The 27983-nt window shown below is 41.8% G+C and overlaps 3 protein-coding genes and 1 non-coding gene across 5 annotated transcripts; 3 read left to right on the forward strand and 1 right to left on the reverse strand.

The window, feature by feature from the left end:
• Positions 1 to 170: 170 nt before the first annotated feature.
• Positions 171 to 8772, reverse strand: LOC148416672 (ankyrin repeat and MYND domain-containing protein 1-like). The gene is made up of 19 exons (XM_088425010.1): positions 8590 to 8772; positions 8227 to 8373; positions 7971 to 8165; positions 7057 to 7098; positions 6716 to 6957; positions 6423 to 6639; positions 5110 to 5268; positions 4544 to 4639; positions 3640 to 3723; positions 3330 to 3505; positions 3085 to 3256; positions 2745 to 2885; positions 2573 to 2680; positions 2167 to 2274; positions 1934 to 2056; positions 1731 to 1832; positions 932 to 1082; positions 767 to 809; positions 171 to 691 (listed from the first exon to the last, which is right to left on the reverse strand). The coding sequence occupies exons 1-19, from the start codon at positions 8770 to 8772 to the stop codon at positions 379 to 381; spliced, it is 2802 nt and encodes a 933-aa protein (XP_088281136.1). The 3' UTR covers positions 171 to 378.
• A 717-nt stretch (positions 8773 to 9489) lies between these two features.
• Positions 9490 to 9561, forward strand: trnah-gug (transfer RNA histidin (anticodon GUG)). Its single transcript has one exon. It is a non-coding gene; the product is annotated as a tRNA-His (tRNA).
• A 2847-nt stretch (positions 9562 to 12408) lies between these two features.
• Positions 12409 to 19181, forward strand: artn (artemin). The gene is made up of 4 exons (XM_088426137.1): positions 12409 to 12517; positions 13704 to 13765; positions 14881 to 15046; positions 17076 to 19181. Exons 1-4 carry the CDS (start codon positions 12487 to 12489, stop codon positions 17483 to 17485), a joined length of 669 nt encoding a protein of 222 aa, XP_088282263.1. The 5' UTR covers positions 12409 to 12486; the 3' UTR covers positions 17486 to 19181.
• Positions 19182 to 19934: 753 nt separating this feature from the next.
• On the forward strand, positions 19935 to 27937 carry rad54l (RAD54 like). 2 transcript variants are annotated; one of them, XM_088426556.1, is made up of 17 exons: positions 19935 to 20130; positions 20204 to 20281; positions 20695 to 20805; positions 20881 to 20941; positions 22028 to 22163; positions 22251 to 22320; positions 22425 to 22713; positions 23311 to 23435; positions 23500 to 23650; positions 24385 to 24511; positions 24575 to 24649; positions 24712 to 24842; positions 25459 to 25569; positions 25629 to 25831; positions 26443 to 26622; positions 26694 to 26857; positions 27655 to 27937. In XM_088426556.1, the coding sequence occupies exons 1-17, from the start codon at positions 20128 to 20130 to the stop codon at positions 27857 to 27859; spliced, it is 2220 nt and encodes a 739-aa protein (XP_088282682.1). In that variant the 5' UTR covers positions 19935 to 20127; the 3' UTR covers positions 27860 to 27937. The 2 variants fall into 2 exon arrangements, with proteins under 2 accessions (XP_088282682.1, XP_088282683.1); XM_088426557.1 differs by lacking the exon at positions 24575 to 24649 and having other exon boundaries at positions 24679 to 24842.
• Positions 27938 to 27983: the final 46 nt, after the last annotated feature.

The following is a 27983-nucleotide window of genomic DNA, read 5'->3' on the forward strand; positions in this document are numbered from 1 at the left end:
ATCTAAAACCTTAATTTGAAACCCTAAAACTAGTTTGAAACCCTAAGTCTTTTTGAATCGGGTGTATTGGGGAGAGAAAACATGCAGGATGCCAGCCCTCAAGGACCGGAGATCGACACCTATGCCCTAAACCTATTTTGAAACCCTAACTCCAGTTTCGAAACCTACATTTGAAACCCTAACTCCAGTTTCAAACCCAACTTTGAAACCATAACCTGAGTTCAAAACCTTTTTATGAAATCCTAACCCTCGCTTGAAGCCCCACCTTAAAACCCTACTCTTGTGTCGTATTCAATTTAATTCAATTTTAGTTAAGTGACAGCGTTTCCTATTTGTATGCAAATGTAGGTAACCTCCAGCACCACTTCAGGTCATAGGTCAAAGGTGCACCGGGTGGTCATCGGACTCATTGGGCCCAATCCATTCTGAATTTTGGAGGAGCCCCTTATTTGAATGATGTAAAAATCGATCTAGTCTTTCCCAAATCTCCAACGGGTCCGGGGGATGTGACATCCTGCGCCGAATTTTCCTCCTCACGTGTCGTTTCCGGACACACTCTTGCTTGTGTTCCTGGTTCCACGCTTTGAGTTTACAATTGGTCGAACAGAAAAGAACCTTTTTACAGCGATTACAAGCAATGAGTGTCACCGCTGCAGAGCGGCCGCAATGGTAGCAGAACTTAAATGGACTCCTGGAAAAAATGTTTCAGGTCAGAGATGCTAATCATGATATCTTCAACCAATAGGACAGTTTAGGTTTATGCTACCTTTCTATGAGAGTTTTGTTATCAGAAGCACCAGCATCTTCACCTAAGAGGAAAGTATATATATATATATATATATATATATATATATATATATATATATATATATATATATATATATATATATATATATATGACACATTTCATGCAACTAAATACAATACTCACCATTCTCCCGCTCTAATTTCTCTCTCTCTCTACTGATAGCTTTGCATCGAAGCAGATCTCCCATGAGGCCCAGCAGGTGACGCCGTGTTTGGAATATTTCTTTCTCCTCCATGTTGAGCGCATTGAAGGGTGTGTTGGCAATGCGTGAGTCCTACGTGGCGATTTCACACACAACTTCTATTAGATACTGTTAGCTGTATTTTAAAATATGAGACCCAGTTTATTCATTCGTGTCCACTGGGCGTTTGTTTTGTGGTCTCCAGCTTTGGACTCATTGGAGAGTCCTAGTGCACTCAGTAGAGGACATCCTGGCCTTTCCAATGATGTTTCATGTGTTTGGCTGGGATTCAATGAACTTTGCTGTCTTGCTGAGACAACACAGACACAACAGGGGACACAAATGAATAGGCTGCGTCTCTGGAGGATATATGCGCTGATGGCCTTCCATCTGTTGGCTCGTTTGAAGCACCAGGTGGCCATGAGCGATTTTTATAGATCTGTTGCGTCCCAATCCATCTCACTTTCTTATGGTGTTCCACAGGGTTCAATTTTGAGGCCCCTGCTGTTGTCACTGTTAAGTTAAACCCAAATACTCCCTTGCAATCATTTGTCCTATGTGGCCCCAGTAGTCTAAATATAATATTCTTGCGTTTGTGGAATGTGACTTAGGTTTAGCGTTTGTGGAATAGGGAGCCATTTTGCCACACACGCCATTATGTTGCGCAGATCAGCAGCGATTAGCATAACACGTTTGACTTTATTTACTTAATTATTCTGTATGGCATATATATTTCCTTACCTGATTGAAAGAAAAGTGTGCGTAGTCAACGGCGGTCCCTTCTACATCACCGACTTGAATGATCATCAACATGTCAGCACCAGCTTTTTCCAACATGTCCAGCTACATCACGCATAGGATTACCTTAATACATTTGCAATTCGTACAAAACAATCTTGTTGTTTTTTTCACTCAACGTATTTGAATGTAAATAAACTCAGTACCAGTTTTTCCCTTTTGTCATCCAAGTTGTAGCTGAAGTTACTGACGGCACAAAGGGCATTGCCCACCCCGTAGCCCAGCGGAATGTTGGGATCTGCACCCCCTTTCAACAGCGCCTCCACTGCCTACACAAGGTAAGTACAATTAGCATGAATTGAATTGAATTTGCAGTCAACAGGCCAGCAGTTTGCCATCAGTGACCAAATGCAAAAATGTAAAGCGTCATGGCAGTTACCATGTCATTGCCACTTGCTATGGCTAGGGAAAGAGGCGAGTGTCCGCTCCAGAGGAGATCCGTTCGGGCTCTGTGGGAGAGCAGGAGCGATACCGCCTTGCTGGCATTCTGGATGACAGCAAGCGCAGGAGTTGAGCTTTGGAGCTGCAAGTTTCCAACTCACCGTATTTTATCAAACCTGATTATAAATGCGATGTGTTTTTAAAAAAACAGGCTTATGTGGTGGTATCTTGGCTATGCATAAGGGCAGGTTGCTTGTGGCTGTGAGTGAGAGAGCTGTGCGGATACGTGTGTGTGTGGGGGGGGGGGAATGAACGCCTGGACTCTGTAAAGACGTATAAATACGTCTTTGGGATTGAATGAGTTGAAAATTCAAAACACGCTAACAATAATAACAATTCCTCACACAGTGATCAGTTTCTCTCTGGCAGATGATGTGCAGAGCAGTTTGACCTCCTTCTTCGGGACTTGGTGTCCAACCGACCTTGCACGTTTGTCTCATTATGATGGACACCTGCAAAATAATAGAAGTTAATCATTTTAGCAAATAAACGACGGCCGGAACAGACAAGAAATACCTTATCTTGTTCATAGACCTCATCCTGGTCGGCCGCCCGTGCGTCCGGGTCAGACAAAGCGTGCAGCAGAAGTTCGATGATTTTAGGACTTTCCGGGCCTGGCATCGCTGCAGCCACGTGGAGAGGATAAAGGCCTTTCCTCTAAAGCGGAAAAAAAACAGTCAATTTCGAGTATCCTGACTTAGTGTAGTTAGTATTTTTTATTTTTTTAGCAGAGATGGGCACTTTGTCAAAAAAAAAAAAAAGACGTCAATTGACATCAACGGCACTCCTCGGCAGGGTTCCCGCTGACGTCATTTCACGTCAATGGCACTCAAAGTAAAAGTCAAGGAAAGGCTACCTCGAGTGAGAGCGAAATCTCAGTGTGAGCTCCACTGAGCAAAAGCCTCCTGACGGTTTCCTTGTCTCCTGCCATAATCGCCACAAAGAGGACCGGTAAGGGGACGGTACACAGATTGGGGTTCGCGCCCCGATCCAAAAGCAGATTCAGCGTGGACAGGCGAAAACGGTGCCTGGTCACACAAGCAAAATCCACATTTTACTCACGTTTAAGGAGGGAAGGGGGCGGGACTATATCCGACTTACATAAATTTTCTCGCAGACATATTTCGAACGGTCTCGGGGGTATCCGTATGCTGCGGAAATCCAGTGCGACTCAGGGCTTCGGCCGCGCCCTGCAGGAGCTCCTCCGAGACCTCGATGTTGTAGCTGAACATGGAGCAGGAAGAAGCAAACGATTGTGTTGAGTCGGGTTCACTGTCCTGCAGCAAAACACAAAAACTCATTGGCTACCATTGACGGCAAAGTTTATTTTTACCGGCCAAAAATCCATTTGCGGTGAATAAGTTCATATTGGCAAAAACTAGCTAGTTAGCGTAAGAAAAGCAACGGAGACCTGAAGCGAGCTCTCCGAAAGTGCCGCCTGCTTCTGGTCAGGGCTATTACGATCATCTTCAACGGTGAGCTCTTCCACGATGTCCTGTGGAAAATTTGAAGTCCGGCATTGTGAGTCTCACCTGGTAGGTGGTTGTAAGTTTGACAAGTGTGTCGTGCAACGGTTCTCAAAGTAAGGTCCGCGGACCCCCTAGGGGTCCGTGGCCTGACTGCAGGGGGTCCGTGAAATAATTTGGGTTATTAACTCATTCAATGCCAGGGACGTATTGTCACGTTTTTTAAGAGTCCGGACATTGACTCATTCAGTGCCACAGGTGAGAATTCTCGTCTTTTAAAATTGTAATAACAATAATGAATAGTAAAATTCTGGTCCAATCCGTTTTTTCATGGAGAGGAGTTGACACACTTGACTAATGCTTACACATTTTATTTAATTATTTATAATTATTATTATTACATTTATTTATCAAATTTTGCCACTTTCAGTCCTCCATTTTGTGTTGAGGGGTGTCTTTTGTTTTAAGTGTGTGTATTGCATTTTTTTCTTTTTTTGCAGTTTTTCTTTTAACATGCTTGCATTTCTTTGACTGTTTTCATCCTAGTGTTTTTCTTTTTTCACTTGTTTTTGCCTAGGTTTTTTTGCATTGTGTTTATAGAACTACATTTCTTGCATTTTTTTTTTTTTGCTTGTTTGCCTCATTCCCTTGTTTGTAGAATTCTGCCACTGTAATAAGTAACGGTTGTAAACACGTCTTGTAAATCACCCATCCAGCATTTGGATTCTTAAAAAAATGTCAAAATGCATTTGACAAATTGGCAAACTTTCAAATGATCATTTTTTTAATTAACCATTTGAAATCATTTTGATTCATTGCTCAACCCTGAATGAAAACAACCGTTCGTACCTGAAGCTTTGCGTTTTCCAAAAGTGCCCCCTGCTGGCCAATGTTTTGATCGTTCTCAGCAGTCAACGCCTCAATCGTGGGTTCTTCAGTCATATCCTGTCAAAAAAGTTATGATTTTATGCCGTTCAAGAAATCACACACTAATAGCGTTATGTTTAAAATCTTTTTTTTGTTGTTAATTTCCACTGATCAGCAGGTACTTATCTTAACAAGTACTTCACAGGGGAATCATCATTGAAAAAAGATTGAGAACCGCTCTGGTCTAGCAGGTAACAAAATTACATCAATTTTCCATTTGTACTTCAATAAAGGAATGTAAAATATTCATTGCTCGATTCATTCAATTAATGACAAAATAATCAACAAATGAATCCATTATTAAACGATTAGTTGCAGCCCGAATTGCATCATGCCGTGTTGCAGGAATCAATTCATAATATTTATCTTTTCACAGCTTGACTTTTCTTTCTTTTACTGTTTCCCTCGCCGGTGCAAAGGTAGAAAAGGACGTTTGCGCCGTTGTGGGTAGGAACGCATTCTTCGGAGAATGTGTCGTCAATTCTTACCGCAGTTTGGGCTTGAGGTGCATAGAAGGGGTATAAAGTCCGGACGGGATAGTAGAGGACATGACACACTGACAAAGAAGACATGCCCTCAAAATTCTGCTTGTCGATATAAGCGCCCATATCCAGTAACAGGTTAATCACATCGTTGTGACAGTTTATCTGAGAAACACAACAACAGCTGAGTAAACAATGCTAGCAAACTCAAACGAAGGATAATAAAAACTATAATATTAACTCAATCAATCCCAAAGATTATTTCGTGCATTTTTTTAATAGTCCGAATATTTAATCCCATTTATTTATGTTTTTTTTTTCAAGTTTTTAACTAAAGGAAGATCAAAAATGGGTGGTACTAAATAAATTAAGCACTAAAGTAATTGATTACTTAAGTAACTAAAGAAATGAATTACTTTAGGTAATTAAATACCAAATAGATTAAGCAATCAAGTACTAACCTAATTGATTACTTTAAGTGTTAAAGTAACTGAAAATAATGGATTACTTTAGGTCATAAAGTATTAAAAGTAATCAATTTAATCCCAAAGACGTCATTTTACGTCTTTTACGAAAATAATTGATTACTTTAGGTCATAAAGTATTAAAAGTAATCAATTATTTTACTTAGGTCATAAAGTATTAAAAGTAATCAATTATTTTCAGTTACTTTAACACTTAAAGTAATCAATTAGGTTAGTACTTGATTGCTTAATCTATTACTTTTAATACTTTATGACCTAAAGTAATCAATTACTAACCATAACGTAATTGATTTTGACCAAATATGACATCACAACTCATCACCAATCACGGCTCAGCTTGCAAATATCACCTAGTAAGTAAAACAGATGAGCCGTGATTGGTGGTTACGTGACCCCTAAGAAACCGTGATGTCGTTTTTAGTCGACCCCAAGAGGCAAAATGGCCGCCCCCTGAGACGGATATTCGAAGATCTTAAAAATTCAAGTTAGGTCATCACTGATAAAATGTCGAGAACTTGATCTCGATTTGAATTTACTATGTAATGAATTTACTTGATTTTAATTTGAATTCAATTAACTGTACAATCAACTTACTTGATTTGGAGGATTTGATGCTTAAATAGATTGTTTTCTCATTGGAAATAAAAGTGAAAAAATGTTCAATTATGCCAAAACTGTAAGCATGTCAAGTAAGAAAAACAGTAACAGCGGTTGACGTGAATTTTGGGAGTTATGTTGAATTTGGAATGGTGAAAAACCAATGTAACATGTGGAAATTGGACACAAGACGCTAACGTTAGCATCTGCGCTAATCAAAATATAAAGAGGTTTTACCGTGGCAGCAATCAGTGCGGTGTGTCCCTGAGAATCGGCTACATCGGGGTGAACCAGGCCCCCCAGGAGGATCTCCAAAACGGCCAGTCGTTCTCCTACGGAAGCCTGGTGGATCAAAAGCTCGGATTCCTCTTCCAAAGCTCCTTTTGGTCCAAAACCGTCCCTTTGATATGACAGAACTTTTGCCATATCCCATTCCAGCGTTTCACCCTGATGTCTACGGAAAAAAAAAATACAACCGTTATTTTACGACGGTTTTCACGCATGTTTCGCAATTTGAACTTTTAGCTAACCTGTGTTTGTGAATATGGGCTAACATTTTGTCCGTTAAAGGCAAAGCGGAGGGGGGGACGCGTTTGTAACCCTCGTACGGGTGGGAATCGGGTTCCCACAGATGTCCGAAAAATTGCCGGTCAAACTCTTTCCGAACGTGCGGGGGCAACGGGAGGTGGTCCCCGTCGGTGGAAAAATTGGCCATGCCGGACGGGAGGATGGTATCGTCATCGAAAAGCAGCAACTCGTCATCCGTGTCTACCTAAAAAAAAAACATGGATAAATCATGCTGAAGAAAAGTGGAAGCATTTTTTGGGACCACCGCTTGCTAAGTGTCAGATCGGAATTTTTTTCACAACACCTCTGTTCTGGAAGATCCATCAGAGAAACAAGTTTGTGGAGTCTAAGAAACAAACAAAAAAAAAGACATAAATGTCTTGAATTGAATTCATTCATACTTTTAGTTAGTGTTGTTCCGATATCATTTTTTTGTCCCTCGATACCGATTCCGATGCAGAATCGGTACCATTTTTTTTCCCTTTAATACGAAAGAACTGTACACTCACTCATGATCAATAATCATATTCTTTTAAACTCTTGATTGATCTTGGCATTGATCTAAACCACAGGTGTGGAACTCCAGTCCTCGAGGGCCGGTATCCTACATGTTTTCAAACCTTTTCCATCAAAAACACCTGATTCAAATGTTTGGGATCATTTTGGAGCTCCTGCAGAGCTTGCTAATGAACTAATCAGGTGTGTTTGGGAAAGAAAACCGGAAAACATGCTGGATGCCGGCCCTCGAGGACTGGAGTTCCACACCTATGATCTAAACAATCTTTCAATGTAATCAAGAGGTATTTTGTCCCCATTCTTCAGATAGTACTTTCTACAAATCATCTTTATTCTTCATTTTTATTTGAAAAGTTTGATTTATCTGATTTTTTTTTTGTTGGCAGTAGCTCCATCTAGTGGATGCATGTTGCAACCCCAGCCACTACTGTAGCTTCTATTCTATGCGCCTTATAATGCGGTGCGTAAACAATTTTAAAATTGTCCGTTCATTGCGTGTACGCCTTATAATCCGTGACTAAACACAGAAAAAAAGGTGAGCCGTGATTGGTTGGTACCTGAGCCCCGAGCAACCGTGATGTCATTTTTAGTCGACGGCGAGAGGCAAAACGGCCGCCCCCAAAGGGCGAAATACTTCAAGAAAATGGGTCTATCACTGAAAAAATGCAGAGAACTCGATCTAGATTATAACTGACCACTTACTTGAGTTTGAGGAGCGGCGGCAGAATTTTGCTCCAAGTATTCCGGATATTCCGTAAAGTCTTTTAAAATGAAGCTACCTGGCACAAAGCTACACAGTTGAATTAGATGTTTGCCATGCCACAGACCGACATCCTCACGTCCTGTCGGCTCACTAAGCACGCCGGGACCAAACCTCTGGTCCGCGTGGTACAAACCCTGAACGGGAGAAGAGAACGTTGCTCGTCGGAATACCGCATATAGCCAACCTGAATGTTACCTTGAATACGACTCCATCTGAAAAAAGGTGTTCGCCGTAACCTTCTCTCCAGTTAAGGTAGAATTTGCCGACGAATTTGCTGCCCGTTGGCCAGCAGTAAATGCCGTCGCCATGCCTGTAGTCTTTGTAGAAAGAGCCTTCATAAAACTACAAACAACAGAAATTGCCACGTTTCTGTTTGTGACAACTGTCAGAATTCTACAGTCAGAATTCGGAGAAAATTATTCAGCTGAGCGGGAAGTCTATCATTTTCCGTAAATTTCCGTAAATTTGTGTGCTGAGAGCATTTTTTAGAAACTCGATTGGGGTGCTTTTTTTTTTTTTTAACTTTCAACAGTAACTATATAATTCAAGAGCCCTTACCTCTCCATTGCTCCACGTGTACCTTCCGTTTCCTTGCTTGAGGCCATCAACAAAGTCTCCCTCATATTTGGAGCCGTCGAGAAACTCCTGAAGACCAAATCCCTGTCTCCCCTGGCAAATTCCTCCGCTCGGACTCGGCAGTTGCAAACTCTCGCTTTCCTCCTCATCTTGTTGGCTTGACATTTCAGCGGGAACTACATTTATTTATTAGACAAAACAAAATTCGAAGTTTTTAATCTCGTACTTGAGATCTATGACGTACGCGTAGGCTGTAATTTCCGTCTCATCGTGAGCAAAATGATGACGTCACGTTTACGGCACTTATGAAAAAATGATGTCATCACACAGCCCTCCTACTGTAGTGTATAACTTACGTAGACTATTCTGAAATGTAAATTCATGCCTTACTTTTCTTTTTTTTTAATACGTTATTATTTTCTTCTTATATTAATCAAAGTTTTCACTGTCGCGGAATGTTTTTTGATTTGGGGATTGCAAAAAATTCCGTGTAAAACTAGCGTCTTCAGGCGGTACGTTGTCGCCCTCCTCTGGTCAATGGGAGAAATGCTGTCGGTGACAACTTCGGTAATCGAGCCAATTTTTCGAGTTTATTCTCCTATATTTTCTTTCATAGAGGTTGAAATCGAAAACAAACTGATTGGACATTTACATAATCCATTGCAACAAAGAAAATCAAGCCCGTTTTCATCTAAGTCGGGGTTAATTTATCTTTAATTAAAACATACACTTTTCGGTTGTTTTATATATAAGATGATTCTGTATCGTTTTTTTCAGATTGTTCGAAATCTAAATTATCCCTGTGTCCGCTTATTTTTAACCGGTTGTTTGCCTTTCTACTTGTTGCAAAATTTCGATTCTCACTGACCACCCCAATGGCGCGCCGTGATCGTATAGTGGTTAGTACTCTGCGTTGTGGCCGCAGCAACCCCGGTTCGAATCCGGGTCACGGCAAGCAAACTTTTACTAAAGTCTCCGTTCGCTTAAAAACGTCCAATGAGAATTAAAAGTGTCTCTTTTGTATTGAAAACGTCCAATGAGAAAGAATTGAAAGCAGTCATGTTTTCCAATATTTACAATTCACTGTATTTGTCTCGTTATTTTCGATGGACTTGATACTCGATTAGCTTCTGATTATTCGATGACTTGTTTCACCTGTAATGCAAAACGCCGTGTGATGGCGTGAAGACGGCGCTTGACGCGATCGCTGCTCCCCACGTTGTCGCCTGCAGCGACTTTAGCGAGCGTGTTGCTTCACGTTAGCTAGTCGTCAACGTTCCATAAAGCTCCGCCATGATTAATCATAATTAATACAGGAGGCGCCCTTTTCTTTCACCGTAATGTTTTTTTTAATCACCGCACATCTCTCGGGAAACTTCTTCTGCTTACATACCGGAGACGTGACTCACCGAGTGACGCCATCATCCTCCTTTTAGCTTTGCATGCGTTCACCACTTTATAATCAATATATCAAACATGGTAAATCAATCACTTGTCAATAATTTATTCACACATTTTACATATAAACTCGTGATGGACCAACGAAGCTTCATGAAGCACTTGTAGTATTTTTTGACTCCACTAGATGGCACTCTAGTTTCATAGAATCCTGGGAAATTTATTACATTAACACGACGCTAGTGTGTATTTTTAAACCAAGAGCACCATCTAGAGGAGTTAAACAATAACACAAATCCTTCATAAGGTTTCCTGTCCCCATTTCTGCCTCTAGATGGGGCTCTTGTTTGTAGATAAAGGATACAGCAAAGGAAATGTAAAAAATGTTCATTGCATCTTCAAACCTAGAGTGCCATCTAGGGACACAAAAAAATGAGCAGAAGTGGTTTCATGAGGCTTCATTTACCATCTCTACCTCTAGGTGGGGCTTTTGGTTTAAAGATAAAGAATACTGCAAGGAAAATGTGTTACATTTACATTGCATCTTCAAAGCAAGAGTGCCATCTAGTGGAGCAATAAAAAAAAAGCTCAGATGTGGTTCGTGGGGTTTTTCTTTTTCCTTCACTTATTTGTTACAATGTATTGTACTTTATAAAAACAAAAAGACGTGAAAGCGTTTTTGCTTTTGTTCAGTTGACATTTTGCACGCCATTTTTAAGCAGAATTAAAAACATGCTTCGTGAGACTTCTTTTTTATATACTTTAAATAGGTACAGTCCTATTTTATTTTATCAACTTTGCTCGAAATGAATGCAAACGTATTCTCACAGTCACAAACATTTTACAGGTTGTCAAGCGCAAGCCAAAACAACAGAGGGCGCTACAACCTCAAAGTGTAGATTTTTGCCCACATTTCTAACATTCCAACAGGAATCCAACTGACAGTTATTGCAATAATGGCAGCCTTCCAAAGATGGAGTCACAGGTGACGCACGTCAGGAATGCGCCGTCTCCCATAACAACAACAGACGCATAGAAAGTTCCGCCAAAAAGTCCAAAGTGGGCGGCGCCGCACCAGAGCAGGTGTCCTCTATTAAAAGATGCACTTTGACCCCGGCCGCTCCTGTCAAGACCCAACACAAAGGGTGGCTTCGAGTTCCGCTTTGGTGGTCTGCGCATCCACATCCGTCTCCGCTTTTATTTGGCCTCAGTCATCCATTCCCTCGTTCTGGATCTGATGACTAGCATGATAAACATTTGGCGCCATAAAGTCCAATATTGACAATATAAAAAAAGTTATCAGGTACTCTTGGAGATTGTTGATATAAATACGCAAATCTTAAATCAAACGAGTCCTCCTGGGCAGTAGTTGGCGCTGGAGTGCGACAGTTTGACACATCGGCGAAAGATCACCCTCGTCAGAAATAAAATCGATTGTATTAAATGACATTTTACGTATTTAAAGCGCTAAAATTACTTCATTACTAAAATAAAATCGATTGTATTAAATGACATTTTACGTATTTAAAGCGCTAAAATTACTTCATTACTAAAATAAAATCGATTGTATTAAATGACATTTTACGTATTTAAAGCGCTAAAATTACTTCATTACTAAAATGTCATTTTGAAAGACCCTTTGTCGGCAGAATTTCCGCCATTTTGTTTCGACAAATGCGACTCATCTGGAGGGTCCAAGTTTGCCTGAGTGGTGCTGAAAGTGGGGCCTGTGTGTTAGATGTTCCACCTGCAGGTTTGGATTGTTGGACTTCCATTTGGGGGTCAACAAGCCACAGGTGTGGTCCACGAAAGGCCGGACCCCCCACAAGTGTGCCCAGTATGATGTGTACCCAGAGTTTTTACAGCTCCTCATTCGGATCCTTAGTACAACACTAATAAACTAATATTTACTTGTTGTTGTTTTTTGCAGAGGATAAAGAATATATGACTGACTTGTATATTGCGTGGACCGGTTGTCGGCGCCGTCTTGACCAAGAAGACAACTAATAAAGTGTCCTCAAGTGTACTTTTTTCCCCAGCCGGGATTCTTTCCGCGCCCCGTCGGTCGTCACGCTCCGTTTGACTCGGCCCATACAAGGAAGCCGCCCTGCAGGCGTTGAGCCTTTGAGGCTTTGAGCGCCAATCGGGAGACTTGAAAAGATTCTCCACGACTTTGGAGTCCGTCCTGATAAAAAATGTGCACGTGATTTTATTTTCATGTGTCCATTTGATGGAGGAATAAGTCAGACCTAAAAGTGACCAGGTAGCAGCTGTGTTACCATGGTTACGATCTGAATTGAATCTAATGAGAGAGAAAAAACTACTATTGTCAAAATAGTCTCCTTTGCTCTAGGAGGAAAAACACAAAACTCGTTCGGTCTGCACAATGCGTAACGCGAGCGTCTGTGCGCGTCCACGAGACAACCAAGCGCGCGCGCAGCGAAGCAGGAGCGCGCACGCCTGGATTCCGAGCTTGCGTCCATGATCTGCGGCAGCGGGAAGGTGCGGACAGGTAAGACGCCAGAAAAGAACTCAATGACGTCATCTAATTCCAGAACATTCATGTGTAGAGCCGGAGAACATTCCGGTGACTCGCGAACGTTCTGCGACGGGTTCCGCCGGCCACGCGAAATGGGTCGCGTGGGGATTTTTATTGTACGAGTTACACGACTGTCAAAGTCAAACTTGGAAAAGGGTTTTTTTCCCGCACGTGTCCCTAATAAAGTGGACGTTCGGCTTTAGCCTTCTACGACCGCTCTACCTGTTAGACGGGTAATAATAATAATCATTAATATGATTATTTTGATGAAGATTTTTTTTGAAATGGTTAAAGCCATAGTTAAGAACTCGTTATCCTTATATTAGTTTTTACTACTCGTGAACAAACATTTCACGCATTACATCTCTGCATGTGTCTTTGACTTATTATTCAGACAATTACATCAATATTTACTTCCAAGTTGCACAAAAATTGAATTTAATGACGCCATTAAACGTCATTAAAATTTGCAACCGATGTTCAACAATGAACAGTTCCCGTGTGCTTGCAAATGTAAATCCTAGCTAAACTGTTCTAAGGAAAGTTTTTGGTAAATTATCAAATGTGCTTCAGGTGCGGGGTAAAATAAAATCTAGGTTACAAGATTAAAAAAAATGTTTGAACCGGAAATATATGAAAAAAACCTCAATACTGATTCACATAAAATGCTTTGCACATAAAAGTGAAAAAGATGTATTTTAATGTTTTCAAACCATTTACAACATTAAATATTATTTTTTATGCTTTACTGAAGATAAATACAACTGAGAGAAGTCTCATTTTGAATACATTTTTTAATTATATTGCCATAAAACTAAAATTTTCAAAACAAAGCCGTGTGTTGTAGTTGCATATTTTCATTTGCATATTTCTGCCCCCTGCTGGCCAAAAGTGTGCACATCTGAGGGAGACAAATGGAATAAAACATAAAATCATAATACACAGTTAAATTGTTATTTAAGTTCACATGCTTAGTATATGAGGCTATTTTACTTCTTTAAAAAAGCGTGTTTTTGTTTTTTTTAGGAAGGTTGGAACGAATGAATGGAATTTCAATTCATTTCAATGAGGACAGATGATTTCAAATCCTTGGTGTCAGCTGGGAAAATGCCAAAATTCCAGCAGTGCTCGTTATCTCCTCGTTATTTTTATTTTTCAGATGGAAAACGTTGGTGGAGACGCAAGGCTTCACACAGCCGGCAACAGCACAGGAACTGGAAGGTCAGTGTGGAAAAGTGTAAACATTCAAAAAAAAAGTTTAAAAAGTTGTATTTTATGAGAAAAAGATGGAATTTTATGAAATAATTTTGTAATTTATGGGAAAAAAAACTTCGTTCTTTGGAATTAAGTTGCATTTTATGAGAAAATAAGGAATTATGCGAGATTATCGTACTTTACGAAAAAAAAAAAAGTTTGAACCAGAACATGTCGGATTGTGGTGAGAATGAAGTTTTGTTCTCGGAAAAAAAGTTGTCACAAGGATAGTTAGTATAAATGAATGATTTACACCCCCCCCAAAAAAAAAACTGTGCTAAAAACCCGCGGGGAAAAGAATGGTTTTACAGAATTAAAAAATTCGTAATATCACAAGAACATTATTAAAAATGTAAAATTTGTTATTTGATCACGTTTCCATATCAAATTTCCATATCTTTACAAAATCTTGTTTAAAAAGTCTCATTTGAACTATTGTAATATACACTAACACTAGTTAAAAATATGAATATTCGTCAAATACGTTTCCGTCGTATGTCGTACTTTTAGGAAGTGAAAAAAATGCCTAAATAACGAGTTGAATTTTGGAAAAGGAGGGAAAATACCAATACAGCGTGTACTGCTATAAGTACAGATGTTGAATCACCGTTTCCACGGCGATGCGGGTGCACGGGCGTCGGCTTCAATAGCAGTCGTAAAATATTTAGCGGCAGCGGCCACCTGTCCGGTGTTAAACTGAGTGCCTGCACTTTCCACCATGTATAATGTATCACTGTACGTAAACGCAGGCTAAACGGAAAATAAACGCCACTTTCAAAATGTTTTTCCGTAAGAAAATTTGCACCCAAATGTGTACTGCATAAAAACACACGCAGGAATACCATTTACCCTCCCTATAACCGTCAAATTGTAAAATACGAGCACGAAATGTGCGTTTTTTTTAAATGATTGTCACCAAGTTGTGAAGTTTGCTATCGCCATCTTGTGGCGGGGGTCTTAAGCACACATGTACTTTATAATTACGGTGAAAAAAATGAGTCAAAGTGACGCTCGTTTCTCAGTCTTGTCCGACGATTTCCTCGCTGGCGTGGCTTCACGGGCGGCCATTTTGTTTGTGTCAGGTGATGCTGTGGCTGTTGGCGGCGCTGCTCGCCCTGGCCGAGGACGTGTTTTCCGAGGAGGACGGGCCGGAGAACCAGATGGACCCGCATCCCGGACGACCTCCCTGGAGGCCTCATGAGGCACACAGCCAAGAACACGTCTCCCCCTTGTGGCCGGAGGTCTATGGTAAGCCTTCTTGTTTCATTTTTTTTAATCCACTAGATGGCGCTCTTTTTTTTAAAGATAAATGCTCATGCAATGGAAAAGTATTCAATGTCCCCAAGAGCCTTCTAGAGGAGTCAAAAAAATAAATAAAGCTTCACGAAGCTTCGTTGGGCCATCACGACCAAATCGCCTGCTTTGATCTAGTGAATGGTGGGAATTTTTGGATTGTTTTCTTATGATTGACATTTCAGTTTGTGTGGGTGATGTAGTAAAAGGCAGGGGGAGTCGTTGAGCAGCTGTGGCTTTGTTCTTCCATTGTGCTCCGCCCATTCGTTGGACCCTGATGCTAAGCTAACCGCTACACAGCGCTGGATTACAGGCGCATCTTAATATAGTCCGGTTACAGTATCTGGACCTGCTCAAGGCCGAGCTTGGTCACCGGAGCCCGGGTAAAAATAAGCCGTGTGACCATGCAGCATCCTTCGAAAAAGCCCCGCCACTCTTAAGCGCTCCGTCAAGATAAGCCTGTGAATAGCTTTGAAGTCAGCTAGCTTGATGCTAATGCTAATTTGTTTGCATTATTGTTTTAAAAGATTTTTATCTTTGTAAAAAAATTGCTACGTAAAACGGTTATACTGTATATCCAGACGTACTGCCCCCTGGTGGCCATGGGGCACCGCTGTTGAAAAAAAAATCAACATGATGGACGAAATGATTTTAAGCGCGAACATTGTTCGTGTTGATACAGTCACAGCTGGCTGAGCGTGACGTGTACGGTGAAAATATTTCGATGTAATTATGACATTACATGTGTGCGTGTCTGAACGTGGCCGCGCAATGCAATGTGGCGGACTTGTTCCCCGGGGAACATTTCGCCGAATGTGCTACTGATTACAGTACGGGTGTTCCTGCCGTAAATGTTGGAAACATGAACTGACAAGCAATGCCGTGCGGCTCCTGGAGAAAGTCAGGAAAGGTTCCCACAAACTTATATATGTACAGTATGTGACTACGTACATACAGTACATAAATATAGGTGGCTATATATTTGTGTGTATGTATACATACAGTGTAAGTATACGTATATATACATATATGTATGTATAGTGCACAATAACAAAGTCGTAAAGTGTACCAAAGTCATAAAGTATGCTTGGCAGTAGCAAAATAATAATAATAACTAATTATGGTTGTTGAATGTTTTGTTTAGAGAATAATTGCTCCATTTCCAGATGTCCTGGAAAGGCATCATTAGTATCTTTTTGTTTTTCTTCACCAGCATTTTTTTAAATCTCCCATGTTTGTAGTTTTTGTCTTATATGCAGGGTTAGTTTTTGAATAACGTTATTTTTTTTGTTATATTTTTTACGTGTATCTGTATTAGTCTAAATTTTTAAAAATCTGTGATAGTTTTCATTGATGCTGTGCAGTATTTTCTCCTATTATGGTCTAATACTTTTAAAACCACTATTTAGTTTTTTCTTGAATTTACTGTTATTTCTATATTTGTGTTAATACAGAAAATATAAGTTTCTTTTTTTTATTTGAGAATTTTTTGTGATTTTTTTTCTCAATATTTGCATGATTTGGGGGTGGTATTTTTTTCCCAATAACTTGCAGAGAATATTTTTAAAAAATAAAACGTTGTAATTTTCGTATAATTTGTATAATATTTATGTCAGCTTTTTTGTTTAATACTTTACTTTTTTTTTCAAAAGTTCATATTTTTTGCAAGTGTGTTTTTTGTGTTTTTCTTGCCTTCATTTAAACTTGTATTTTGTTTGAATAATTTTAAATGGCGTTTTTGTTTTCAGTTTATTATTTTGCACAATTATTTTTTTTTCTTTTTCACTTTTTCCAAAAGTAAAATTTTTTTGGAACTTTGGAAGATTTTTTTTGGTACATTTTTGTGATTTTTTTTCTGTGTTACAATACACATTTTTTTTTCTGACACACAATTACAGTATATATTCATATACTGTATTCCCCGCTGTATCCCTGACTGCTATGAAATGTCGAATCCCAAAGCACGCATGCTGTGCGTTTTTAGAGGCGTGGACGCTGCTCCAGAACGCGGACGGCGCCCAGAGCCGGTGGCGGCGCTCCCCCGGCGAGGAGGGCAAGCCGCCCACCTCCCGGAGGAAGTCCAAGGCGGCCAAGGAGGGCTCGTGGTGCCACGTGGAGAAGCGTCAGACGCGGGTGCGCGAGCTGGGCCTTGGCTACGACTCGGACGAGATTGTCCTGTTCAAGTACTGCGCGGGCTCGTGCCGCGCCGCCCGCAGGAACTACGACCTGGCGCTGGCGGCCCTGGTGGCCCGGGGGGGCGTCTCGGGCCGCAAGGTAAGCGGGCGCCCGTGCTGCCGGCCCACGCGCTACGAGACGGTATCCTTCATGGACGCCCGCGCCATGTGGCGGACCATCCGCTGGCTCTCGGCCGCCGACTGCGGCTGCGTGGGCTGAGCCGTCGCGAGGACCGCGTCGGGACGTCGCCGCGAGGACCCGCCGGGGGATCGCTCGAGATAGGGGGCGCCGGACCCCGACCTGGAACCTTCGGGCGGGGAGGGGGGCCTGCGTCGAGGGCCGCCAAGGAAAGCTTGACCCTGGAGCTCTATTTAGCCGTGGCGCGAAAAAGACCCCGCTGAGGGGGTGAGTACTTTGCGAAGGTCCAATGACTGAATGGAGCATCCAAAAGTTCCCCGAACTGATGATTGCCAACGGGTGATTTGATGGATAGCCAGACGTTTTTAGAAAAGCCAACATTTTACCAGCCTTCTGAGTTTTCCAAGGGGGGGGATTCATTCTACAAATTAGCAGCGCAACAGCTAAATGCTGATTCACCGCGTTTGGTTTGAACTCTGTGCTTAATGAGTCCCGATTAGCATTTCTTCAATGTATTCGGGACCTAAAGTAAAAAAAAAAGACAATGTCCAAGGTCGTTTGGGCATATTCAAGACCAAAACGCTTTGCAAACTTGTTTCCTGCTTTCCTGACGGCGGTAAAAGTTTGCCGTCAAGGTCAAGGCAAACATGCCACTGACATGTCCATACACACACACACACGTGTAACGGACGCCACGGTAGCCTTGTTTACACGAGGACATGCTGTTGTGAGGACAAATATAGACGTGAGCCAAGCGTTCTTCAAAGCGGCGGCTTTTCAACACGCCGTTTAATTTTAGACGCGCCGAGACGCGACACCATTAACAAGCGTCGTCTCCGCAAACAAAGCGCGCCGACGCTTTACTACGCTTCAACATCGCAAAGTCACACTAGAAGATAATTACAAATCGGTGCAAATCACAGTTAAGTTCCAATCTTGGTGTAGGTTGATGCAGGAAAGGTTTTTTTTTTCTTCCTTTTGAACAAAATGAAACAATATAATGAGTTTTGGAAACAAAAAGAAAGTGAAATCCAACAAATTAGTGCCTTCAATTTCAACAGTTATGTAATAAATAAAAATAAATCACCAATGACCCCTTTTTTAAGTAGGCACTGTTTAAACTACTAAATCTTTTCTTTTGAGGAAAGTGTCTAAAACAACAGTTTGTCTGCCTTTCGGAAACGATAAAAAAATCCAAACGGGTGACGCCTTTTTAAGAAAGTACATTTTCAACGATTATGCTTTTTAAAAAAAAAACAAATCACTGATGGCCTTCTTACAATATAGGTACTGTATGAACTCTCAATCTTTTTTTTTCTTTTTAGGAAAGAACAATCAGTCCTGCTTTTTGAAAGGAAAAAAAAAAACATAAAAACACAAACAAGTGGTGCCTTTTAAATTTCCGAAAGAGTCGTAAAGTTGAGCTAGCCTTGACTCATGTCTTAAAAATGAGGGGGGGAAAAAAAGGAAATATCTGCTGCCGGATGCTATGCATCACCTCGACTTTTATTGTACATAAAACATACATATTTATTCTTTAAATTATTTTATTTATTCGTCATTTGCATTTAACGTTACGTCAATATTTATGAGTCATATATCCAGTATTTTTTAATACATTGACAGTTCAGAGATGCGTCACAAACTTTCTTTTTTTTTTTTTTACTTTTGAGCTTTGTGAACAAGTCACGTTTGTGAATCTCGATCGTGTGTGGACGTGTTGTACTTTAATGGACTCTTAAGTGAAACGTCAACGCAATAACACATTAAGGGAATAATAAAAGCAACCCATAAATCAAGATAATTGTTTTTTTGACTAATTCGTCTTAGTCATGACTGTATTGCAAAGGAAATGGTTTATTTTGGGACTGGACAATGCATTCTATTCACCATTTTTGTAATTTTTGTACACATTTTGTACACAGTAAAGTATTTTGAAAGTTTATATGTAATGGTGTTTTCATTTATTGTTTCAATTTTTCGTATTTCTATTGAGCTGCTTCTTTGTGGATTATTCACTGTGTAATCCATTTTAAAAAATGAAATGATTGAAAGTTTTTATTGATTAAATTTAATGTATAATGTCGCCATCTAGCGGATGTTTTAAAAACAACCGAGCGTCTATTTCTTTTGTTGAAAAATAACTCCAAATCATAGAAATTGTGAATAGTAGTAATTAGGTGCTATTTTCTCACGAAGTTTGAGGTGATGAATGCAATAAATAAGACATGGACGATTTGTTTTACACTACACTTCATTGTTTTTACTTCCTGGTTTATCCACGACGTCATACCACGGACGTGCCATTTAGACTTCGAAAGGGGGGGTGCTATTAGAAATGAACCATTATGATCATCGATGACGTGTGAAGAGAAACCCTCATCAGTGTTTTTTTTTTTTGTTTGAATTGACATTTTAATTTTGATAAATAATGAAAATGCCGGTTAAAGTATTTTTGAACGACGTTAAAAAAAAACAAGAGCCTTCATTATACCCCCTTCTCACTTGCCGTAGTTGTTTAGCGCGTAGTTCGAGACAACGGCGCGACATGTCGGCTTCTGCACTCGCAAGTTAACGTGCATACAAGTTTATTATTTTTTTAAAGTAAATTGAAACGCTAATTTTCGCAGTCAAACATCTCATTCGAGACTAGTCAATGCGCTGGCAAGGATGCTCGCGGGCTAATTTACAGCCGAAAAGCGACGACCAGGGCAAGGGCGAACATGGTCAGCTATCAAACAATAGCACAAAATGAATTAAAAAGTTAACATATATTTATTTTTTTATCTCTGTTTACAGAGAAGGAGTTTGGCTCCAAGTCAGATCGCCAAACGGAAACTCGCGGAGGATGAGGACCAAGCGGGGACGTGTGCTGCGGTCAGTTAACTTTATTGCCACCGAGTTAAGAAACAAAACAAAAACACGGACAAGTTTTTTTTTTTTTTTTTTAACACGTTAAACGACAGTGTTATAAATCAAGCGACACGTAATGCACCTGCAGCAAAACAAAAAGTCCATCAAAAATAAAAGCTTTGGAAATACTGTCATTTTGGTCCGATTTAATCAACGTTAACGTGACGTCGAGTTGCCACAAGGTGGCGACATAGTGCGGCGTTTGTGTAAATGAACTTCCTCAAGTAATTTCAACATAAATCAGATGCTTAGCTAGCATTCGTTAAAACTCCAATTGGAAGCTCACATTTTCTGCAAAAGTACCTTGCGTTTAGAATAATAAATGTGTTGATTTTAATGTTGAACCAGTGACAATTGTTACGCGTTGCTGTCAGCAGAAAAGAACGAAATGCGGCCAAGCGCAGATGCCACCAAGTCCCGCATCTCCATTCAGGAGGCCGCTGATGCCGCTCAACGCTCGTCCGGCGTGCCCGGACGCCAACAAACACGTGAGCGTTTTCTTGAGCAAAGGTTTGGAGTCAAAATGTTTCGTCGGCTGACGGAAATCTTTCATCCGCCCGCAGGAGGAGTTTATTCGCCGGATCCTGTCCAAGCCGTTTAAAATTCCCATCCCGAATTACACGGGTGAGGTTTTGATGTCTATGACGCACCCACATGATCACAGAATATGTGTCTCTCATTAAATATACACCGTTAGCTTAACATGCTAGCGCCGCTCGAGTTTGCCTACATTTTCATAAATATAGGGACATGGACATACTGTAAATCTCATCTTTTGCACTCTCGTTTTATACACTCTAAAGACAGTATTGTCCGCACCTTCAATTTTGTCAAAAGCTGTCAGTGCGCCTTATAATCCGGTGCGCCTTATACAGCACATAAACCACAAGTTTTGATTTTTGGGGCACGAAAAAAATTAAATAACCGCCATGTACATTCTTCAGTTTTTAATTTCAGTTATAAATCTATTTTTTCAAATTTAACTTTTTTGGAACACCCTATTAGAAATTTTGAAATGCTATTTATGCTCCAATTTTGAAGCAATTTATATGGAGACAAGGTGCAAAAACAGCACGTTTTTGTAAAAAAAAAAAAAAAAACAACGCAATTTTTTTTTTAAGAAATCCAGGAATTGCTTTAAATCAACAAAACAATATATTTAAAACATATGGTTGTAATTCGATTAAAAAATAAGTTAAGTATTTAAATAAAATACAATTATTGTCTTTTAAACTCTCTATTTGTCTTTGCATTGAGCTAAAGTCTTTTAATGAAATTAAGAGGTATTTTTTATCCCATCCTTCAGATAGTAATTTTCCCACTAATCACATGTATTCTTAATTTACGATTGTCCATTACTAAAATTTGACTGACTTACCTGCTTTTGTTAACATTCCCTTTAGCGCAGCTCCATCTAGTGGACGCATAATGCAACCCCAGCCACTACTGTAGCTTCTATTCTATGCTCCTTAAAATGCGGTGTGCCCTATAGTTTATAAAAAAAAAACATTCATTGAAGGCTCGCCTTATAATCTTGTGCACCTTGATATTGCGGAAAATATGGTGACACCGCGATGAAGTTGAAATGAAACTAGATCGGCTAAAAAAAAAAGCGGCAAGATGGAGTCTCAAGTGCTCAGGTTATATTCAGTCAAACGTCTCATAACAATAGACTCTTGGCCAAATCCTCCATCTTCCCCTCGCTCACAGGCCCGTTGGGTCTCGGAACGCTGGGCCCGAAGAGAGCCAGAGCCAGACGGGCGCTTCACGACCCGTTTGCCGAGGACGCCCTGGTTCTGTTTGAGCCCGACTTGCTGAGCGCCCATGAGCAGCTGAAAGCAGACAAGTGGGAACACTCTGAAATTCAAAACAGTAACATGAATCCGTGTATTCATTTGATTCACTTTGTTGTCATTTTTATTTTTTTGTCCAGGGACAAAACTCCCGTCCACGTTGTCGTGGATCCCATCTTGGGAAAGGTGCTCAGACCTCACCAGAGAGAGGTAAACTCCGTTTAAAGTACTATTATATCCACGTAACAGATAAATGATGGCGATTTTAGAAAGGACCAATATTCAAAAGCCGCGTCGGGCCTCAATCGCTCCAGGGCGTCAAGTTCCTGTGGGACTGCGTGACGGGCCGGCGCATCCCCGGCTCGTTCGGCTGCATCATGGCCGACGAGATGGGCCTGGGCAAGACGCTGCAGTGCATCGCGCTGATGTGGACGCTGCTTCGCCAGAGCGCCGACGCCAAGCCCGAGATCGAAAAGGCCGTCGTGGTGTCGCCCTCCAGCCTGGTGCGCAACTGGTACAACGAGGTGGCCAAGTGGTTGGGGACCCGCGTCACGCCGGTGGCCATCGACGGCGGCTCCAAGGACGACATCGACCGGCAGCTTGGTAAAATGTTTGCCGTATCCTCCGTTACAGCGGTTGTACTGTATGTGAAGGCACTTCAAGGTGTATGGAAAAAATTAACCGGGCTTATGCAGATTTCTGCAAATCTCTTTCAATGCCGTGACGGAAGCGTGTTTTTTTTTTTTTTTTTTTTTCAAAATAAGAGCAAATAAATTGGAACATGACTTATTTACCTCCAGGGAGGTCTTTATTTATTTTGACTTATTGCAAAATTGTGTTATAGTTTGAATCTAACGTGATGCTTTTCAATGCTGTGATGGGAACAGTCATGTCTTTTCAAATTAAGAACAGATGAATTGTAACAATTGTCTAACATTTTTTTTTGTGTAATATGCAATGATTAATTGGCAACTGATGATTGGGGCATATCCAAATAATGTCCTGGTTATTTAAGGGCAATTCCTCTTGATTTTGGGGGACCTCTGGATGACTTCCTGTCAAATTTTGAAGGACCTCCTGGTCATTTTGGGATACTATCGAGTCACTTCCTGTTCAATTCAGATCACTTCCAAGATTCCTGGATTCTTGTATATTTACATGGTATAATTACATGTCCACGTTGTGGTTTTCTTCCCCTAGCGAACTTCATGTCCCAGCACGGGCTCCGCGTGCCGACGCCCATCCTCATCATCTCCTACGAGACCTTCCGGCTGCACGCCGAGGTTCTGCACAAAGGCCAAGTGGGACTCATCATCTGCGATGAGGTATTCGCGGCGCCATTGCGAGCGAGCGGGCGGGCGGGGCCAACGCACATCCGCTTGCGCTTAGGGCCACCGGCTGAAGAACGCCGACAACCAGACGTACCAGGCCCTCAACGCCATGCGCGCCCGGCGCAGAGTGCTGATCTCGGGCACGCCCATCCAGAACGACCTGCTGGAGTACTTCAGCCTGGTGCACTTCGTCAACGCCGGCATTCTGGGTAAGCGCGTTTTCATCGCAAGCTTTTTAGAAATTATAATCGCTATTATTATTGTGAAGGGCTACGAAACCATCTGATATTGCCCCCCCCCCCAAAAAAAAATACAAAATCTCCAACATCGCAACACACCTGCGAACAATGGAAGTAAAGGCAGCAAGTGGGTAAAGGTTTAACGTTTTTCAGTTTTAGGCAACCTGGTTGAAACCGCTGCTTCACTCACGGTATCAAATGTGGCACGCCGCCATAGTTTTGTGCGAAAAACACACAGACTGAGCATTATTTTTTTTTAATTTTATTTTATTTTTTCAAAAAAGGGACTTTGTATCAGCTCAAAATCTCAAAATCAGTTGAGTCGCTGCAAAAATATTTGTGATCGGGACTTCGTAATTTGTTTATAAGGGATGTTTGATACCACTTTTTTAAGTACTCAAGCGCTTAATCACCATTATCAAAATCGAAAAATGTCAAATTCAATTCATTAATTTCAAAAATCTATCATTCAAAAATGTTTTCTATGGCATCATCGAACGATTCCGACTAATATCAATAGTTTCATTCGATTCTTGTGCTCATTGATACCAAGTACCGACATGAGGAATATTTTTTCTACATAACGCAAACTATCGTAGCCATTTTCTGTCCCTCTAAACTTTAGCTCCTGATCGTAAAACGGTCACAAGGGGGCGCCTGATCCTTGCGAGTATTGCAATTCTCAATGGTCCCCGTCCAATCAGGCACCGCTCAGGAGTTCAAGAAGCGTTTCGAGCTGCCCATCCTGAAAGGTCGCGACGCCGACGCCAGCGATAAAGATCGACAGGCGGGAGAGGAAAAACTCAAGGAGCTCATCGGCATCGTCAACAGGTCTTCTACACACACACACACACACACGACGCGAAAGCGGACTCAACGGCCGCTCGTCTTCAGGTGTTTAATCAGGAGAACCTCCGACATCCTGTCCAAGTATCTGCCCGTGAAGATCGAGCAGGTTGTCTGCTGCAAGTAAGTGAAAGGGCTCAAATTTGTTGAAGGCGCGACTTGACGGCCGCCATGTCCGGCGCCAGGCTGACGCCGCTGCAGACGGCGCTCTACAAGCACTTCCTGAAGCAGGCCAAGCCGGCCGAGGCGCTGCAGGCGGGCAAGATGGGCGTCTCCTCCCTGTCCTCCATCACCTCGCTCAAGAAGCTGTGCAATCGTGAGATTTCTTTGACCTTCTCGCCTCGCCGCTAGCTTCTTGCTAACGCATAATGGGAAATGCCACACACGGGCTAGTCAATAGCGCCTGCGTTTTAAAGTGATATCTCTTGGCATATTTTATTCAGCAACTACAAGCTAGATCATCTAACATGTTTCATATCTGGATTGCCATCCAGAAAATTGCCCATGTTCCAATTCGTTAGCTTTTAATCGGAAAAGAACAAACAAAAAAAGTTTATCTTACAGCGTAAAAAAAAAAAAAAAAACACATTTGATTTTTACTTTATTCAGCAACTTCAAGAGTGCTACTTCTGTCTGCTCTGCTGGAAAATCGTCTCCGTGTTCCAATTATTTTGCTCCTAATTTGAAAAGAAATAATGCACTATTCACATCACGATGATAATAAGCATCGCATTCAATTTTCAATGTATTCGTCAACTTCTAAAGTTATATTGTGTACCGCCTACCGTTTGTCCGCCCCAAAATTGTGTCCATGTTCCAATAAATTTGACCTTAATTTGAAAAGAAAAAATGCACTGTTCCCCTCAAGGCAGCACTGTATCTGGGTACAAATGTGACATTTACCCCACACGTGTGCCGGTGTTGTGTATCAGACCCAGCGCTCATCTATGATAAGTGCGCGCACGGGGAGGAAGGTTTCCAAGGCGCTTCGGAGCTCTTCCCGGCCGGCTACTCCGTTAAGAACGTGGAGCCGCAACTGTCAGGTGAGAAGACGCCGTAGCCGACGGCGCGCCTCGCGCCCACCGGCTTCTTCCGCTTCTAGGCAAAATGTTGGTCCTGGACCTGATCCTGGCCATGACAAAAGCCAGCAGCGGCGACAAGGTGGTGCTGGTCTCCAACTACACGCAAACGCTGGACATCTTTGAGAAGCTGTGCTACTCCAGAAGGTATCCTTACGTCCGCCTGGACGGCACCATGTCCATCAAGAAGAGGGCCAAGATGGTGGAGAAATTCAACAGCCCGGACGTAAGTCGCAGGCGGAACTCCGCCCGGTTTTTGAGGAACGTGCCTCGAGATCGCCGTTTGCCGCAGTTACAAATAGATGCCACAAGATGGCCTCAGAAGGATCGTAAAGAACGGAACGTCACGTGTCTAGCGCGTACGTAACCGTGACGTCGATGCAACATTCACGACAAAAACGTAGCTCTAAGCGATTGGGCTTTTGCTGAAGGAAGGTTGAATCATGTGTTGGAGGACGGAAACAGTAAAAACATGCAGATACACACCGAACCGCTAACTGAATCCTTAGAAACGTTAGCAGATTTTCTCAACTACTGTATTTAGAAATATGGCCTATTTTTCAATGAAGAGTTGGAAATCATTATTATTAATAATAATAACACTATTTTCCGCACTATAAAAAGCCTTCCATTTTTGCCTTATAATCCGGTGGGCCTTGTATACGGCATAAACCAGCAGTTTTCATTTTAGGGGGACCAAATAAATTAAAATCTCGTGTGTGAAATCTAAATGTATTTTTTTTTAAACACCCTGTTTTAAATTTTGATCTGCTATAAGGGTTTTGACAATTGACACAATGTCAACGAACCGCCGCTCTAAGCAACGATGCCTTTCAGAACCCCGAGTTCATCTTCATGCTGAGCAGCAAGGCGGGCGGCTGCGGCCTGAACCTGATCGGCGCCAACCGCCTGGTCATGTTCGACCCCGACTGGAACCCGGCCAACGACGAGCAAGCCATGGCGCGCGTGTGGCGGGACGGCCAGAAGAAGACCTGCTACATCTACAGGTTGCTGGCGGTGAGTCGGGAGTCGTGGACCGCGGGCGTTTGCTTTGGGTCGCCGCCGTAAACCGGCCGTCCCGCCCGCAGACGGGCACCATCGAGGAGAAGATCCTGCAGAGGCAGGCCCACAAGAAGGCGCTGAGCAGCTGCGTGGTGGACGAGGAGCAGGACGTGGAGCGGCACTTCTCGCTGGGGGAACTCCGCGAGCTCTTCGCGCTCAACGAGGAGACGGCCAGCGACACGCACGACAAGTACCGATTCGCTTTTCTGATTCGTATCCACGCGTGCTACGAGAACCGGCAATAAGCGGGAATGTTTTGAAAAAAAAACCTCAACTGCTCCATATAGGCTGGGGAGAGCCGATGGATTACTTACCCAAGGCAGATTTAGAGACTCGACTGACATGGTTGCTGTTGCTACTGATCACTTTTTTACAAAGCAGTTTTACTCAAATGTGCTTTTTTCCTGAGCGAGGCTTTGACATCATTTCATCAACTAAATGGGGAGAAATTTGTATAAAATATTCTGTCAAAAAAAATGTGGGAAAGGAATGTTCATTAACTCATTCAAGTACAAAGACATATTTTTACTTTTGTTTTTTCCTCAAGTCCGCATTTTTAATCGCAGATATTTAAGATTGATATCTGGCTAAAGGACGGTCTGAAAATGGCCAGTGAATCCAGAATTAGGTCATTAATGTGCGCTAATTGATTACTTTAGGTAATTAAGTACGAATGCAATTGATTTTAGGTGCCAAAAGCTCTATAGGAATTGTTTACACTAAGTACTAAAGTACAAATCAATGGTAAAAATAAAAAGCAATTATTTTAGACACTGAAATAAGAAATGATTATTTATTTTAGTCACTAAAATACAATTACTTTAGTAGTTTATTTAGTACAAGTAATTTTTAGACACTCCTTTAGTCAAATACTTGGGGGGGGGAATTAAGTATTGAATGACAGGCTTCAATCATCAGACAAAACGTTTTGACCACAAAAGGTGCAGCAGCTCAGGCGTGACCCGCAGTGCCCCCCCCCCCCTGCAGGTTCCGCTGTCGGCGCTGCGTCAACGGCATCCAGGCGCGGCCCCCGCCGCCCGAGTCGGACTGCACCAGCGACCTGTCCCAGTGGCACCACTGCCGCGACAAGAAGGGCCTGAGGGACCAAGTGCTGAAGGCCTGCTGGGACGCCGCCGCCATCTCCTTCGTCTTCCACCAGCGATCCCACGAGGACCAGAGGGGCGTGGCTTGACGCAAAACGGACTTGGTGCTGCGTTAGGGTTTTTTTTTTTTCTATCCAAAGAATAAAGTCTGTGGTTTTGGTACCGCATGTATCTGAACAGCAGTAATTTGACTAATTTGCATTCCTCTACTCG

The sequence above is a fragment of the Hippichthys cyanospilos genome, chromosome 10 (genome assembly GCF_059441005.1).
Source record: "Hippichthys cyanospilos isolate Australia breed blue-spotted pipefish chromosome 10, RoL_Hcya_1.0, whole genome shotgun sequence".
Classification (NCBI taxonomy): Eukaryota; Metazoa; Chordata; class Actinopteri; order Syngnathiformes; family Syngnathidae; genus Hippichthys; species Hippichthys cyanospilos.

Coding starts and splice junctions, on each gene's coding strand:
- LOC148416672 (XM_088425010.1), bottom strand. CDS start 8,772: ATGTCAAGCCAACAAGATGAGGAGGAAAGCGAGAGTTTGCAACTGCCG. Junction 7,099..7,970: donor CCGCCGCTCCTCAAACTCAA/GTAAGTGGTCAG, acceptor TTTGTTTCTTAG/ACTCCACAAACTTGTTTCTC. Junction 2,886..3,084: donor AGATTTCGCTCTCACTCGAG/GTAGCCTTTCCT, acceptor TTTCCGCTTTAG/AGGAAAGGCCTTTATCCTCT.
- artn (XM_088426137.1), top strand. CDS start 12,487: ATGATCTGCGGCAGCGGGAAGGTGCGGACAG. Junction 13,766..14,880: donor AACAGCACAGGAACTGGAAG/GTCAGTGTGGAA, acceptor TGTTTGTGTCAG/GTGATGCTGTGGCTGTTGGC. Junction 15,047..17,075: donor CTTGTGGCCGGAGGTCTATG/GTAAGCCTTCTT, acceptor GTGCGTTTTTAG/AGGCGTGGACGCTGCTCCAG.
- rad54l (XM_088426556.1), top strand. Junction 20,806..20,880: donor GCCCGGACGCCAACAAACAC/GTGAGCGTTTTC, acceptor ATCCGCCCGCAG/GAGGAGTTTATTCGCCGGAT. Junction 26,858..27,654: donor GCCAGCGACACGCACGACAA/GTACCGATTCGC, acceptor CCCCCCCTGCAG/GTTCCGCTGTCGGCGCTGCG.